This window comes from Oncorhynchus tshawytscha, linkage group LG16 (genome assembly GCF_018296145.1).
Source record: "Oncorhynchus tshawytscha isolate Ot180627B linkage group LG16, Otsh_v2.0, whole genome shotgun sequence".
Classification (NCBI taxonomy): Eukaryota; Metazoa; Chordata; class Actinopteri; order Salmoniformes; family Salmonidae; genus Oncorhynchus; species Oncorhynchus tshawytscha.
Window position 1 is genome coordinate 33102973 of NC_056444.1, and position 17539 is coordinate 33120511.

Genomic DNA, 17539 nt, shown 5'->3' on the forward strand with positions numbered 1-17539 from the left:
GGGTTTACACACAGCTGAAGTCCTCCCAGGTTCAGTTTTTGTTGTTGCTGCATCATGTTTGATGTTGCTGCATGTACAGTGCCTTCAGAAAGTATTCATAGCCCTTGACTTTTTCCACCTTTTTTTTGTTACAGCCTGAATTTGAAATGAATTACAGAATCTTTTGTCATTGACCTACACACAATTCCAGTGGAATTATGTTTTTCGATTTTTATTTATTTATTTTTTTTACAAAGAAATGAAAAGCTGAAATGTCTTTTTAGTTTAAGTATTCAACGTCTTTGTTATGGCAAGCCTAAATAAGTTCAGGAGTAAAAATGTGCTCAACATGTTACATGATAGGTTGCATGGACTCACTATGTGTACAATAATAGTGTTTAACATGATATTTAAATGACTACCACGTCTCTGTACCCCACACATACAATTATCTGTAAGGTCCCTCAGTCCAGCAGTGACTTTCCATCGCCTCGCAAAGACCAGGGAGGTTTTCCATTGCCTCGCAAAGAAGGGCACCTATTTGGTAGATGGGTGAGAGAACAAACAAAATACATGAAATATCCATTTGAGCATGGTGAAGTTATTAATCCCACTTTGGATGGTGTATCAATACACCCAGTCACTACAACAATACAGGTCGTCCTTCCTAACTCAGTTGCCAGAGAGGAAGGAAACTACTAAAGCCAATGGTGACTTTAAAACAGTTACACAATTGAATAGCTGTGATGGGGGGAGAAAAACTGAGGATGGATCAACAACATTGTAGTTGCTCCACAATACTAACCTAATTGATAGTGAAAAGAAGGAAGCAAAACATGCATCCTATTTCCTGCAAGGCACTAAAGTAATACTGCAAAATATGTGGCAAAGCAATTAACTTGTTATACTGAATACAAATTGTTATGTTTAGGGCAAATCCAATACAACACTACTGAGTACCACGCCAAATTTTTAAGCATAGTGGTGGCTGCGTCATGTAATGGGTATTCTTGTAATCTTTAAGGACTGGGAAGGTTTTCAGGATAAAAAAAAGAAACTGAATGGAGTTAGGCACAGGCAAATCCTGGAGGAAAACCAGGTTGTCATTTTTCCAACAGACACTGGGAGATTAACTCACCTTTCAGCAGGACAATAACCTAAAACACAAGGCCAAATCTACCCTGAAGTTGCTCAACAAGAAAACAGTGAATGTTCCTCAGTGCCGAGTTATTGAAGTCAAAACCCTACTTGAAAATATATGGGAAGCCCTGAAAATGGTTGTCTAGCTTGATCAACAACCAATTTGAGAGAGCTTGAAGAATTTTTAAAATAATAATAGGCTAATTAATGTTGCACAATCCAGGTGTGGAAATCTTTGAGACTTACAACTGCACTCGCTGCCAAAGGTGCTTCTACAAAGTATTGACTCTGGGGTGTGAATACTTAAGTGAGATTTATTTTTCAATACATTTGCAAAAATGTCTAAAGTGTTCACATCGTCATTATGGGATATTTTATGTAGATGGGTGAGAATATATTTAATCCATTTTGAATTCAGGCTGTAACACAACAAGATGTGGAGTAATTCAAGGAGTATAAGTACTTTCTGAAGGCTCTGTACGTATTTTCTTTCTGTGGCAGAATATTTGAAAAGCGACTTGTAGGATGTACGTGATAAAACTAAACGAGCAGCTATATTTGTTGCTTCGCTGAACAGTTGCACAACCCACTTGAGCCAAAGTCATGAAGTCAACAAAACCCCCGGTTATGAGACTGCTGATACAATGCAATTCCAACAATGACACAATATTAGATGTTAGTTTAGGTATTCTTTATTTGGGATTCATGGTCCAATGCAGTGTTGTGTCTAGTCTGGAGACATGGTGTTTTTCTCTCCTCAGTCCCTCAAGCTAATTTGAACAGCCAGCTAGTTGTAGCCTGCTGGTGCTAAACGTTGACTCACTGAGGGGAAACGATTAGAGACACATGCTCCCATTCCACATCCCACAAGGCATCTCTATCTCTCTCTCCGCCCTCTCTCTCTCTCCGTTTTCAAAACTTGGCAGCAGCTGTGTTGCGTTAGCCATCAGGATGGGTGTTGGGTTACTGGGGCGCGATGTGACTCCTCGGTCAGAACTATGAGCACATACAGAGACACAGATGAAAGCCAGCAAGGCCACGCCGCCCACCTGGAGAAAGAGTTGAGTTTAAGACACGGAGCAGCTCTCTCTCTCTCTCGTTCAAGCGCTCGTGCTCTCGCTCGGTCTCTTAGAAAAACCCTCTGAGTCACATGCTGTTGCCCTCTGCTGGGTGAGGGCATGGCTCTGGAAATCTGGTAGGACAGATGAAGGACATGCACTCAATTACCAGTTTTGTGTTGTTCAATCGTTGCTCAATTGGTCTCAAGGGACCTAAACGTGTGCCAGGAAAACATTCCCCACACTAGTACACTGTCAGCCTGTACCGTTGACACCAGGCAGGTTGGGTCCATGGGCTCATTCTGCTTACCCCAAATCCGGGCTCTGCCATCAGCATGACGCAAGAACCGGGGTTCGTCAGACCAAGCAACATTTTTCCACTCCTCTGTTGTCCAGTGTTGGTGATCACATGCCCACTGGAGACGCTACTTCTTGTTTTTAGCCGATAGGAGTTGAACCCGGTGTGGTTATCTGCAGCAATAGCCCATCTGTGACAAGGATCGACGAGTTGTGCGTTCCGAGATGACGTACGGCACACCACTGTTGCAATGTGCCGTTATTTTCCTGTTTGTGGCCCTCCTGTTAGCTTGCACGAATCTTGCCGTTGTCCTTCGACCTCTCATCAACGAGCTGTTTTCCCCTGCAGGACTACTGCTGCACATTGTACACAATACATCAGTGGAATGCCTACTATTAGGTATTTTATTAGGATCCGTATTAGCTGTTGCTGAAGCAGCAGCTATTCTTCCTGGGGTCCACATGAAACATGACATTACACAGAACATTTAATAGACAAGAACGTTTCAAGGACAGAACTACATCACTTGAGAAAAGGCATACGTAGCCTACATATCGGTGCACAAACCATCTACTGTAGGTCAAATTTTCCATAGACGTGTGGTACTGTGCATTGCGATACATGCTGCTGTGTGCGTCATGTCTGTGTGTCCTATCATTTTCCCAAGACCCATTTGATGTCTCTTCATTGTTCATTTCGATGAACATTCCCAGATAGGATTTATTGTTTCATAGTTTGACAGCTCTCCAAATACCAGAATGATAACCGAGCTCCCAGCAGAATGGGATATCCACTGAAGTACAAGGCAGGTGGATGGATGTTTCCTGGTCATGCTAAATGTGAAGTCAGTTGTGTTTGTGCTACAAGTGAAATGCTCGGGGTGGCCTAGCCACTCACTCGCCCAAGTTGTGTTCGAAATTACACCCTATTCCCTATAAGCTCCATAGGACTCCGGTCAAAAGTAGTGCACTACATAAGGAATAGGGCGCCATTTTGGATGCAACCACCCCCAGTGTCGCTGACTCACTGCGTCTCCCATCCCATTGGTGCAGCCCGGAGGTGAAACTAACCAGCAATTGGTTCCTCCAGACCGATTCGGAAGGCAACACCCAATCCCTTATCAACTGGCCCTCCAGGTACAGGGTGTTTTGACCCTCCCTTCCCTCCTTCCCTCCACATTCCCATCTTTTAACCGAGCCCGTTATGCCACCTTCACATCAGACCTCATTCCTCATCCCTCATCAACATTAATGTTTTTTTTGCTGTGTTTTCATTTCACTGACCAAATTACCCCCCCCCCTTCTCCCCGTCCCTGTTCGTGTTGTCCAGTGACTCTAAAGCCGTTTCGATCTCAATGCCTTATAGAGTTGTCGTGTTACTTACAGGAAGTGCTCTATTGCAGGACTCTCCCTCTTGTTTCTCTACTGACTAGGCCAGACTGTCTCAGGGAGGATGAGGCTGGGAGTTAGACTGTGAGAGAAAACCCTTTAGTCACAGCTCATCCCCCAATCCTTTTCCCAGCATTGACTCAGCAAATAGATCTTGTACAGTCTATATCCCTCAGGCCTACACACAGTCAGAGGAACTTGCAATTATTATTATTGCAGAGTTGGCTCCAATTTCACCCCTAAACATTTACTCTAAATCTCCTTAGATCTTGGCTAGGGTTGCAAAGTTGATAACTTTTGGTTAGAGGGTTCTCTGATTTCTTGCTTATTCCCTTGTAAACTCAAGTAATCTTCCAACCAGGATTCCTGGGAAACCGGCACGTTTTGCAACCCGAAACTGGGCTCAGATCAGTAGTAGTCTCGTGGGTACGACAGAGCAGTCCGAAATAGATTCGGAGTGCATGTCAACCCTTATTCATGGAATTGACAGGACTTTGTTATTATGGTCGGATATACGATACATTTCTGACCAGATAAACCTATTATCAGCCACAAATCCCAAACGGGTTGTGAATAGATGGCTTTCAAAAAAAAGAAGCCATAAGTGAGGGTGATGCCAGCAAAGTATTGTCTGATTCTCTGCAGGACATCTGATATCAGCCTAGAATTGTGAGCCTAACAGAATGAAGAACAGCTGAACCTCTAGCTAGGACTTCCGGATTTAGTCACAAAGGAATGTCGTTCAAAGTCGAGGAGAAAAGCAGACACGGTGAGCTGACCTTCCACAGGCAGTGCTAGACCCGGTTGCCCACCAGATTCACAAAACACAATCTAATACAAGCAATAGCAACTTTGCTTAACTTTCTTCTTAAGTCTATAGGCAAGGGCATAATGGCAGTTAATAAGAAATGAAGTCTTCTGTGAATCCAGGCACTGGCCTACTCAGCTGTGGAAGACTGTTGTGGAAGAGTCCTCCCTGACCTTGAGTAGTAGAGACGGGTGACGAGAGAAGGCGGAGGAGAGGGAGGGACTACTCCCAGAACCCCACAACCATCACATACAAGTCTTACAAGTGCTACTGTTAGCGTTGCATTAGCCACCACCTGACAACGGCTGCTAGCTAGCCTAGCATGTTACCAACCAACCCCCACCACCTTTCAGCATGTGGTCTGCACTGCGGCCAATTTGATTCCCTGTTTATTTTAGTTCTTCATGCATTTTGCATTAGTATCTCAGATGGTATTACAGTACATTCATATGACTATTTTTCTCTGGGGATATCTGTGATACTGATGACATTTTGACATAAATAAATGGAGACGCATAAGGAGGAGGAGGGGTTGAGAAGGGAGAGGGGTAGAGGGGAAAGGGAATGATTTATGGCTGAGGGAAGGAAAGGGATGTGTTGGGCTTTCACCATTATTTCTCTTTTCTCGCTGCAGTCTGAGTTTCAGTACAAACTGCAGCAAGTTTTTAACCCTCTCGGTCTCTCCCTGAAGAATCAGAGTTAGGGAGAGGCTCGTCAAGGAGGAGGGAATCCAACTGAGTCCAGAGCTGGGCCACCGTGTCGCTGAGGCCCCCCTGTACAGGAGACACCCCCAGCCCCGGGCCACCACCTGCCCCACAGCCCACCACCATGACCACCAGGCTCCAGCCTACACCACCACCAACCCTCCAGGCACACAGCCAGCCTACTCTCACCCCCAGCCTCAGCTCACCCGTTCTGGGCTGAGTGATGACCCCAGCTATCTGTCCATGGACACCGGCCCCGGTCCCAAGGCACAGCAGCCCCAACAGCCTCAGCCGGAGGAGGAAGAGGAGATGGAGGGAGAGGTGGATGAGGAGAGGGGCGCCCATAGGGAGGGCAGACAGGAAGTGAGGACGGAGGGACTACTGAAGAGCAGGAAAGCTGTGCTGCCTTCGGAGATCAGACGCAGGGAGAAGAGCACAGAGGACCCGCGTGGGAGCGGCCCCAGGAGAGAGGAGGAGCAGGCTGGCTACAGCAGGGCCCGAGAAGGCCAGGGAGTAGGACACGGGAGGAAGGCTGAGCCGGAGGGGCCCAGAGGAGGGTGCATGGGAGGAGGGAGAACCAGGATGAGACTGGAGGAACCGGACAGAGACCCTGAACCAATCAGACCTACAGGGGAACACGTCTCCCGCCTGCTGGCCGCAGAGGTCAGAGCCTCAGAGGAGCGCCAACAACCGCGGAATGACGACGCCATTTACATCCAGACCAGGGGAGGAGCCATGACCACAGACGCTCCCGTCTCCTCCAGGCGCCCCACGTCGGACACTGGGGCCCCTAGAGGCTCCATCCCCAAGACCCAAGAATCAGGGCCAGGGTGGGTCAGAGAGGCAGCAGTCCTGCAACAATGGGCCAGTGAGGATGGGATCAGTAACGGAGACCAGAGCCCTCCAGAGACCAGGGACGCTCGTGTCTCTGTGGCCAAGCTTCGTCACTCCTACCTGGAGGGTGCTACGACTGCTACTGCCCCAGTCGTCAGGAAAACAAAGCTGTAGGTGGTTCTGTAGTACAGTGCTGTTCTACAATCCATTCTGCTAGGAGCTGCTGCTGGCTTCTATCAGGAACTCGCTCGCTGCCCTGCCCTGCCTAGCTAACACCAACCTCCTCCTGACTGAAATAATCGGTGTGATTATTCTGAACAGGGTTTCTTCTACTAACGCATAGTAGAAACACTCATCCGATCACTAACGCTAGCAGTAGAGCGTTTCGCGGCGGGGGGTTGACTGCTGCTTTCTCTTGGGCTGAGTGCCTGGAGTAGCTGATGGACAGTATGGGGTGTGTTGTGTGTAACACGACGTAGTCGCCAATCAAGCAAATCTTTGCATGCCAATGGCTTCCCTCTGCTCCTCCAATGTAGAAAATCAGGGGTTGGGATTTTGTGTGGAAGCTCGCCTCTGTTAAATGACTGCATATCTTTCCCTGCTCTTTCTTTCATTCCCTCACCGTGCTATTTTTCTCTTTCCTTTCTTCATCGCCCCTTCTCCCTGTCTGCGTTGCGCCCCGAAGGGAGGAAGAGGTAGAGTTGGTATACCCGGGGGGTACGGGGGTCCCTTGGCGAGGGCAGCGGGACAGTACGGATGTCCCGTGGAGGGGGGACAGGGGGCGCAGGCCCAGACTCTACATCTCCCCCGGAGAGAACAGAAAGACTTCAGAGAGGTTTAGGACCCAGCCCATCACCTCGGCTGAGAGACAGCTGTCTGATAGGTACAGTGTGTGTACTGTGTTTTTTTTTTAAACGCATGTCAAACACAGAATTAGTCCTCGCTTCCCATGGGCGAAGACGAGAGAGAGTGGCTAGTAGTCTGCTGTGAAGGAGCACACTTGACAGACTCATCCAGAAACCTATGCATTCTCTCTCAGGCCGCATGTACTGTAGGCTGTGTGGGTGTTTTCATGCATGGCAGATATAGTCCTAATTTCTCCCCTTAGGAAAACACTATAGAGAGGGTCATATAAGGAAGTGTTAGTTTAGACTGACATGAGTAGGGTTGCAAAGGGAGGGTATATTACTGGGAACTTTACTTCAGGTTATCGCAGGTGCCTGTAATTGTGTGGCCTTATCACATGTAAAATCTATACAATTATTCAACACGTATTCAAACTGGTGGCAGTTTTATAAACAGTCAATAGCGAAAATAATGCCCTTTTTTTTCATTAAGTAGGCTAGTTTCTCTTCAACTATATGGTGTATATATAATAGAAACGTATGGACATGGATATAAAAAACGAATTAAATGTTTGTCATTCAAGTATGATTAGATTTTCTGTTAATCACACATCTCTGTCATAAAAGGTACACTTTTCCTCAACTTTATCTACTTATATATCAGTAGGTGAAAAAAAGTGAAGTGCGATGTTAGTTCAGGAAAGACTTAATTGTTCATTTTAATTGTGTGTTTTTTTTTTAACGTGGCGGGGGGGTTATTTTAAGATGCTCGTTAGAGGTACAGTTTCGGATGTTTTTCGGGAAGATGGGAAGGGACTCGCTTCAGGGGGAAGCTGGTTCCACCATTGGGGTGCCAGGACAGAGAAAAGCTTGGGCTAAGCGGGAACCTGCCCTCCTGTAGGGGTGGGAGGGCCAAGAGACCTGCGGTGGCAGAACGGAGGGCTCGGGTTGGAATGTAGGGTTTGAGCGTAGCCTGAAGGTAGGGAGGGACCGTTCCTCTTGCTGGTCCATAGGCAAGTACCATGCATGGTCTTGTAGTGGATGTGAGTTTCAACCGGAAGCCAGTGGAGTGTGCGGAGGCTCTGCGCTCTTCAGCCGGGCTGCAGAGTTAGACAGGCGATTAGAAATGGAAAGGGGGATACCAAGTCAGTTGTACAACTTAAACTGACACGTGTCTTCCACCTTTAACCCAACCCCTCTGAATCAGGGAGGTCTGGAGGGCTGACTTAATCAACACCCATGTCTTCGCCGCCCAGGGAACAGTGGGTTAACAGATTTTTACCCCAAAGGTCTGCTGCCTGCATGCTGAGTCTATCCTGCCAGTGGATATGTCATGTGACACGCGGGCGGATGAATCACTCCTTTAGTTTACTGTTTAAGGTCTAGCAGTCCTCTCTCTCTCTCTCCAGTAGACTTATTTCTGTAATGCTGTCTAATGCCTTAGACAGGACAAGTCTCTCTGTTGCAATCTGATTTCTGTGCATGTGTCTCAAATGGCTCCCTATGTAGTGCACAACTTTTGACCAGAGGCCTATGGTCGTGCATTAATATAGGGAATAGGGGGCCATTTGGGACTCGCCGGTGTAATTTCTGAACACCACCTACCCCATCACATTACCCCTGTGGCTGCTGCTTTCTGTCTGCTCTCAATCGCTCCACTGCCTCTCTGGTAGCTGTACTCACAGTAGCAGTCCTTTACCATCGATTTCATACCACTTGATAATGGATGAATAATATGTGAGTCCTGGTGAATTTCACTGCTTCAGTGCTGGTTTTTCCTTTTCTCCTGAAGGTCTTGTTTGGGCCCAGATCTACCCAGCACTGAAGGTAAGTTCCTTTTGAACTTCATTGGGAAAAGATTAAAAGGACTTTTGTAGCTGAGCTTTGAAAAGTACAAGTGCGTGCCATCGTATCAAGTTAATATGTTTACGTTCCGCAGGTCTGTAAACATTTTAGAAAGATTCCCTTTAATGAGAACCGCCTAATGACGCAAGGCTCGTCAGTACACTTCTGATTTTTACAAAGTCGAAAATAAAAACATTTGAACTAGTTTTATAGAGTCATTATTGGTGTTCACAGTAGCATAACATGGCTACGGTTTTACTGAGCAGAGTACTATTCATCCATCTGGTTCCTATAAACACACACACACACACACACACACACACACACCCTCAGTCAGTCAGCAGTGTAGTGCGGCGTCAGTCAAAGGGGATGGTTTCAAGGTGATGTCATACTGTCCTGCAGTGTGTCTGAAATGGTACCCTATTCCCTATATAGTTTAGTGCTTTTAGACTAGGGCTCTGGTGAAAAGTATGGCTCTACATAGAGAATAGCGTGCCATTTGGGACGTACCCCTCTCAGATCACACCTGTATGTCTGTCTCTGCTGCTCGGTCTGCCTCCCAAACACACTGCGGTCACTTGCATCAGTGCAGGTTTAGCTCGTCTTTGTTTTATACACATTACAGACGATGATGATTATAAACCTTTGGCCTGTAGTACTTCAATTTGCAGGTTTTGGACTGGTATTTAAAGTCGCTGTTTTGTTCATGATACAAGCAAGCTGTTTTATTATGGGAATTGGTTTTCAAGATTCTCAGAATCTGGCTCCATTTGACACTGGATTTTTGCTATCATCTTTCTCTCTCGGTTCCTCCCCTCTCTGTCTTTCTCTCTCTCTGTCGTTCTCTTCTCTCTCTCTAGGGGATGAAGAGAAGTTGGATGAGAGGGCCAAGTTAAGTGTTGCAGCCAAGCGGTCTCTCTTCAGGGTACGAAAGAACACAATGTTGCTTTGGTGTTTTCTCTCACCTGTGTTTATGTTGCGTCCGGGTAGCAAGGCGTGGACATGCGCTTGTAGACACACACACACACACAGCGTTCCTTCTCTGTGACTCAGTTACTCCACACATTGCTGTGAGCGGAGCAGCTGACTCTGAGCTTGATTTAGGCCCGACACAGACCGACGGAGAGAAATATGCCACTAATCAACTACACAAGCATTGAAACGGTCTACTTTTCCATACAGAGTCGTCTTTTGGCCAACTTGCATGTGGAATATACTGTCAAGAATTGCATAGCTGTCCAAGTCATAGTAATAACACAGAGACCGCATATTTTTGAACTGAAGTCATAGTTTGCTCAAGCAGAGCGGGCCAAGCCTTTGTGCTCTTGCCAACTCCATCGCTGTCGTTGGCATGACAATTCCACCAGGAGTTGGCAAGAGAGCACACCGGCACAAGAGGCGAAGTGAGAGAGCTGACCCGCCCCAAAAATGTTCACACAAATAAAGCGGAATGTTTTCTATACAGGCATTTGTTTTTGTATGGCGGTCAATGAGAGTTTTGAGTTAGGTCAACATAACATTTAATTTGCTCATTTGCTATGTGAGGCCTATTTGATCAAATATACGTTTGGTAATGCTTGCAAGAATGTACTGATATAAGTGGACGTGGGTGACACCTGCCCTTTGCACACCTTCATTTCCATTTGTTAGACTGGGGACGTTAGTATCTTGTCAGCACATAGACAGTCTTTGCAGGCACTCGGGCAAAGGTCAAGAACAGTGATCACGTGCTTTCTTTTCAATCTGTCTCATGCTAACATCTTGGGCTACATCATGATTAACTCTGTCCTCATATTTTAAGACAGTCCACCTTCACTCTCTATGCAAATGCTTCGTTAAGATTTACAAAAACAAACCTTGCAACAACCATTTCTTCCACTCTTTTGATGAGGTACTTGGGCTTCTCCAGAGGCTCTGGTTAACAACATGTTTCTTTAATCTGTATTGGAATTATGTTGGAATAGATTTGTATCTATTGGGTTCCCTTAAAACTGATAGTTTGAGCTTTGCGTTGAAATTATGACACATTACTTTGGTCTCCATGCATGGCCTCTGGCAGGAGTTGGAGAGGAGCACTGACGGGGGTGCCCCCAAACCCCAGTCCCGGAACGCGGCCATCGAGAGGCGACTGAGACGCATCCAGGACCGCTCCCGTACCCAGCCAGTCACCACTGAGGAGGTGGTCGTTGCTGCCACGTAAGTCCCAACTACGCCTCCCTCTCCCTCCATCTCTTTATTCCTTCATCCTTCCGTTCCTCCGTTTCTCTCACCCCTCTCTCTCAGCTGCCTGTGTGGTGGAAGAGCTGGGGAGGAGTGTGGGCTAGTTGTTTTAAACCTCGATCCATGAACCCGTAAAATGTCAAATGTGACCTCAACCTTTGATGTCAACACATTAGGAAACAGACTCGATAGCTATGGGTTACCCGTCAAAACCTCAAACCTAAGCGTCACTCCCTCTGTTCTGAGAGGTGATACTGTTGGCTCTCTGAGTCACAGTTAATGTGATTCAGGTGCTATGTTAATTCTGACATACTGTATGTTCCAATATATTGTTCTCACATTCCTAGCCTGTTGGCCAACTCTCCTATTTGATGTGCCACCTTTTGATACGTCCCAAATGGCACCCTTTTCCCGACACGGTGCACTACTTTTGATCAGCGCCATATAGGTCCTGGTCAAAACAAAAGTAGTGCACTGTGTAGGGAATAGGGTGCCATTTGGGACGGAGCCATTCTGTTGATCGATTGCCACAGTCAGTGTTTTGATTTGAGAACATGATATGTGATTTGCCTGTTGGTTCCAGTCAGTTGGTAATACTGGGAGGATGGAGAAAGTGGCTAACAAGTCACGGGGCTTGCCACTGATCCGTAGAAAATATCCACTATACAATATATTCCCTATACTCTGTCTTATTGTGAAGTCTACCATCTTCATTCACAGAGGAATTCCATTATTTGTATGTTTTCCTTGCCCTTTTATAGAATTTTCTGGATCTTTTCTTCTCCTTCTGTCCTCTCTCTCTTCCTGTTGTCACCTGTGTCCCCGTGTGACTCTGTCTCTGTCCCCTCTGTCTGTCCCTGTCTGTACTGTCACTGTAAAGTGTCCCGGCTCCCTCGTCACAAACTGTGTCTGTCGATACGACCCTAGCACGCTTACCGAGCCCCACACTAGTCAGCTGCACTGTGACACCGTACAGGTACACGCACGTCAGCACACGCGTGTGCATGGTGTTTTAGAGGTTAGGGGTCATCCTGACCTGGCCCAGGCACTAATCTCACTAGCTTGGTCCCAAATCTGTTTTGTGCTGTCTTACCAACTCTGACCATTTGAGTTGGAAAGACTGCACAAACACATCTGGGACAAGGCTACAATTTAACAGCAGCTACATTGGTTGAATGCATGGTTGGTTTTTCAATGTTGTTTTTGGAAGCGGACTAGCATTTGGTCCAAACAGAGTCTGTGTTTGGTTATATTAACCTTTGGTTTTGTGGAAATCGTTACTATAAATTTGTTTTCACCAGGTCAGGAGTAGTCTTTGAATGTGTGGCGCCCCCTTGTGTATTTTGCGGGAACAACCTGCATGTTTAATCTGTTGCAATTTTCTCTTTTCTTAACCCTTTATGATCTTACACTGTTGTCAAATTCATGGTATCCAAGATCTCTTTCAACCTCTCAAAAGATGTAGCACAGAGATTGTATTGCCCGGGTTGACAAAGCACAATGACAGTGTATTTGTCCACACTGTGGGCTATGCACTTAGACTGTACACCCTGTCTCTGTGTGTAGCATGGCTCTCTGGCCTGCATGTTCCGGTCTGCCTTCATGTTTTTCTCCCCCCCCGTCTCCCGTCTCTCCCCCTCTGTGGGTGCTCCTCCTCCCAGTCTGCAGGCGTCCTCACAGCGAAGCGCTGCGGCCAAGGAGCAGGCCAGGGAGGCACGGCGGGTCCAGGATGCCCTGGAGGCCCAGAGAGAGGCGCAGCACACCACCACCATGCTCCTCCAGACCTCCTCTCCCCCCGAGGAGACACAGGCCCGGCACCATGTATGTTTTGGTGAATGATAGGACCACAATGGAAATGTGTTTTTGAAAGTTTTTTCTTTTTGTGTTATCCTCAATGATTTGAAATGTGTTGTATCGACGTGTGGTTGAATTGTTTTTAAAATTATAAACCAATCAAAAACCCAGCAGGGCCATGGGGATGCAGAGCCAGATCTGTCCACCCTCAGCCTGGCAGAGAAGATGGCTCTGTTCAATAGGCTGGCCCAGCCTGCTACCAGGGTGACCCGGACCAGGCCTGATACCAGGGGGCGCAGGGCCAACGCCCGCTACCAGACCCAGCCCATAACCCTGGGAGACATGGAGCAGGTAGGAAGAGAGGTGTATTTATTTACAGTAAATTGGTGCCGGTAGGAAGAGAGGTATTTATTTACAGTAAATGGTGCCGGTAGGAGGGGTTCTCTCTGTATCTCTGTGACGTGATCATTGCTGTAATCTCGTTCTAACGTTGATTCAACCCTCTTATCCCACTTTCAACATAACCCATTGTTTTTTTTTGTGGCAACTTGTTTAATATCGTTTCAAAGAAATGTTTCACTCGCACACCTTTTTCCTAAGTGTGTGAGACTGTATGTATCTCTGGAACAGGACCCCTCAGACACAGACACTTTTGATGAACAGGAGCTGTGTGACGAGGGCCCAGTAGAAGTCCCTCAGGGCCAGTGCGGCATTACACAAGTAAGGCTCTACCATGGCACTGCGGCCATTTTGGCTCACCAGTGTCCCTGCGTTTACCTGCAACTAGTGTTACGCTTGGCTCTTGGCAACACTTTAGCATCGTCCATGTGCTTCTTGTCGTCGTTTTGTTGCACAATTCTAGAACATGCAATAGCATTATCTGGGCAAGCAGCAAGCGTCCCATTTCAGTCTATCATGAGGCCGTTTCATGTGGTTCTTGAAACCGCCGCACTCCGAACTGGTGCATTGACCCAAATTAGAACGTCATCTTCATTAGAGAGACGTTTTGAGTGTGGGGTGCTCTTCTGATTTTAATCCGGGGCTGCTTCATCTGAAAGTGGAGTACAGTGGCATCGCATGCCCTGGAAGCTTTTGAAGAAAAGCCTGATTCAATACGCACGTGTGGCTTCTGCTGCTCGTTCTTCATTGGCCTGTGACGAAGACATTGTTGTGTGATGTGCGGACGAAGGCCGGGAATGGCTTAGTCCCAAATGGCACCGCATTCCCAGTATTTCACTGAGCTGCTCTTTGGCATGAAAGAACCCGCTGTGGTGGAGGAGAGGAGGACAAAGGGCTGCTCCCTGGTTCATTCTCTGAATGGAGGGATGGACTGAATGCAGGTATTTGTCAGCCAGGGTTCATCTCCCACCAGTCACTGGAAACAAGGTTGTTGTGACTGAAAGAGCGGGATGAAAGAATGGACTTCTTGGACTGGTTAGTACGCCATAGATTATAGGGTTGAAACACAGTAACTAAGGTTCAACGCAGTCAAAAACCAGATTGAGTTTTGGCCTGCCTGGTGACATCGCTGCGCGGCAAATTAGTTCTAAGGCCAATCAAGAAAGACTTCCAAACCTCTGCCGGTAACAGCTCGTTTTCAGGTTTCCCCTCCCCAATCCGACACTCCTAGCAAAATACTTGCTTGATAAATATCTCTTGCTAAGAAGCCATGTTTGTTTTCAATCAAAATGTTTTAATAAAAAAGAAACAATCGCAGTACGGTACTCTGTAGTGATTTGATAAACAATCGCAGTACGGTACTCGGTAGTGATTTGATAAACAATCGCAGTACGGTACTCTGTAGTGATTTGATAAACAATCGCAGTACGGTACTCGGTAGTGATTTGATAAACAATCGCAGTACGGTACTCTGTAGTGATTTGATAAACAATCGCAGTACGGTACTCTGTAGTGATTTGATAAACAATCGCAGTACGGTACTCGGTAGTGATTTGATAAACAATCGCAGTACGTACGGTACTCTGTAGTGATTTGATAAACAATCGCAGTACGTACGGTACTCGGTAGTGATTTGATAAACAATCGCAGTACGTACGGTACTCGGTAGTGATTTGATATTGTGATAAAAGTGGCTGCCATTGGACCTTTTTATCATTGTTCTCTCCTTTAATGGTTTCAAGGTACGAGTACAGCTTGTTCAGACAGAGCTTTGAGGTCCGACTACTCCCCCCCCCACCCCAAAACAAACTCGTCTCTTAAATGTTAGTGTTGTAATCTGAGCAGTTTACCTCCGACGAAACAGGTTTTTATGTCCAGTTTTTATGTCCGTTGTAAAATTGATGAGTGGAATCTGTCCTTTGACTTAGAAGATGAGGAAAGTCCTTGAACTTGACGCTGTCTGCTGAATAATCATAATACATGTGTGGAACATCTTCAGACCACAACAGGATGTCGAAATGATGTCACCACAAAGATGAGACTCTTCTTAAAAGGGAACATCTTGAGGTGTTCGCTTTATTGATTAACATCAGATTTTTTGTTGTTGATTTTTATCCGATTTTTGTCAGTTGAGAAGTGACATTTTTGATCAATGCTAAATGAATGGATGATTGCGTCAGTATCTCCTCATCCTTGAAAAGACTGATTCGGCGTTATTCTTGGAGCATGATTCTGTGAATAGAGAGCGAGAGTGGGTGGCTGAACTCATCCTGCCCTTCAGAATGTTGGCTGCATCTGGGTTCTGTTCATTAGTGCAGACTGTAGCAAAATGTTTTGCAACTAAAAACGAAAACAAGTGATCTTAGGTCACTCCCTGTTTCAGTCTGCTTCTTTTTGGTTACCAGTGAATATGACCCTGGACTCATTGTGCTTTGTGGTTGTCAGGGGGGGTGGGGTGGCGGGCGACATGACTGGTCGGGCATGGCTTTGTGATGTGGGCTGTGATTGGCTAGCCAGACTGCAGTTCTTTTGAACCACACGGGCAGGAAGTGCAATGAGTCACTCTGTGATTAGTCAGCGTGATTATCTAGAGATCCATTGTCTGTCTGGTAGCCTTGCTGCCTCTGTTACCGGGTGGACAAGCGCCTCTGCTGAGTGAACTTTTGCCCTCTCCTGCTGACCTTGTTTTTTTCCCCTCTCTTTCTCCCTGCTCTCTTTGATCACTCGCTCTCTCTGTCATCTCGCTTTCTTTCCTCCCCCTCTGTCTCGCTCCCTCTTTTCCCTCCACACAGATCCAAGCCGGGGCCAGGTTCGACCAGCTCTCCTCATCAACTCTCAGACCTGGGGCCACGTTCTCCACAGACCACGCAGGGGACATCCACCTGGCCAGGGATTGCGGGGGTAGCCCCGCCGAGGCCGCTCTCGCTGCACCCAACCCTGGGTACTACGAGAGCTCCATCCCCCGGCACACCAGTCCTCCCACCCAGATCACAGAACCCTTCAGTGCCGTCTGGAAGTCTGTGCCCGGCCCCCACCACCAGGCCTCTCTGGATCTCCAGAGCCACCAGGCTGACACGACCACAGTCCTCCCCCAAGAAGAGGAGCATGGTCTGGGAGGAGGGAAGAGGAAGCTGCCCTCTCCAGAGGGAGTTGTCAGACAGGCCCCCCTGCCCCAGCCTCCGGCCTGGTCTGGGGGGACGGAGTGGGAGGAGGTGCAGCGTGTAGCCAGGAGAGGTGAGGGTGTGGAGCCCCAGCGCTCGTTGATGAGATCAGAGAGCCAGGACCAGAGACAGCACCAGGAGCAGACGGGCTATCTAAGACCGTTATCACAAGAACTGCAGGACCTAGACAGGCTTGGGTCAAAGGTCGTCAGCACTGGTAAGATAAGCCTCTAGGGGAACAAGCCTGACCGTAGGAAAGATGTCTTTCCTGTTTCTTTCACTTTCTCTCACCTTGCCTCTTGTTCACTCATACTTTTTAAAAATCCACTTCAAATTCATTCTCTCCTCTCTCCCTCATATGAGTGATCATTGGTGTGTGTGTGTGTGTGTCTTATGAATGAATTTCCCATTCCGGTCATTCGACAGATCATGTTAGCTGTCTGTGTCTTGGTGCACCCACTTCTATGCTCCTGTTGTATAGTAAATCCAGCTACACTACTCACATGTCAACATAGCTAATACTACCACACTTCACGTACCAGAGGCTTGATCTCTCGTTAAAAAAAAAAAACAAATTTCCTGTTGTCTGTAAATTATGTTCACACACACTGGCTGTGGTTTCCCTTCAAGCTTTCCCTTATTTGACAGTGGGTAGACGCTAGCTGGCTCGCCCCGGTTTGTCTCAGCAGTCTGCATCAGCGTTTGACTTGTCCCCCAGTCTGCTAGGGCACGGACCAGTCAGAAGAAATATGTCAAGACAGACAGACGGAGGGAGGGAGGGGGGGAGAGGCTAGATGCAGAGAGGCATAGAGAGAAAGACTGGGAGAGGAGGGCTAGTAGTGTCCAGGGGGCCACAGAGGGAGAACTAGCTGAAGAGCGAGAGGAACACTTACTGGTTAGTCGACTGTGTTACGTTGTGGCTTCTGTAGAGGGAGGTTCTCTGTTAGTGTTCACACAACTAGAGGAGAAACTAGGCTGAGGCTTTTAACACTTAGTGGCCACTTTTCGTCAGCCACTTCCAGCTTCTTGATAAGTGTGTGTGTGTGTGTGTGTGTGTGCGCGCGCG

General features: G+C 47.2%; 1 protein-coding gene across 23 annotated transcripts in view; it reads left to right on the forward strand.

Annotated features, from left to right (window-relative positions):
• The window catches only part of svila (supervillin a), a 136182-nt gene that overhangs the window by 86093 nt on the left and 32550 nt on the right, over positions 1-17539 (forward strand). For 16 of the 23 annotated variants that reach the window (XM_042299129.1, XM_042299127.1, XM_042299114.1 and 13 more), the window contains 11 exons: positions 3528-3611; positions 5363-6379; positions 6895-7092; positions 8847-8881; positions 9760-9824; positions 10959-11095; positions 12000-12095; positions 12781-12940; positions 13085-13264; positions 13544-13633; positions 16105-16690. In XM_042299129.1, the coding sequence (XP_042155063.1) occupies positions 3528-3611; positions 5363-6379; positions 6895-7092; positions 8847-8881; positions 9760-9824; positions 10959-11095; positions 12000-12095; positions 12781-12940; positions 13085-13264; positions 13544-13633; positions 16105-16690 (2648 nt within the window). The remainder of the gene's footprint in view (positions 1-3527; positions 3612-5362; positions 6380-6894; positions 7093-8846; positions 8882-9759; positions 9825-10958; positions 11096-11999; positions 12096-12780; positions 12941-13084; positions 13265-13543; positions 13634-16104; positions 16691-17539) is intronic. The other 7 variants (XM_042299117.1, XM_042299132.1, XM_042299112.1 and 4 more) reach the window with 6 other exon arrangements.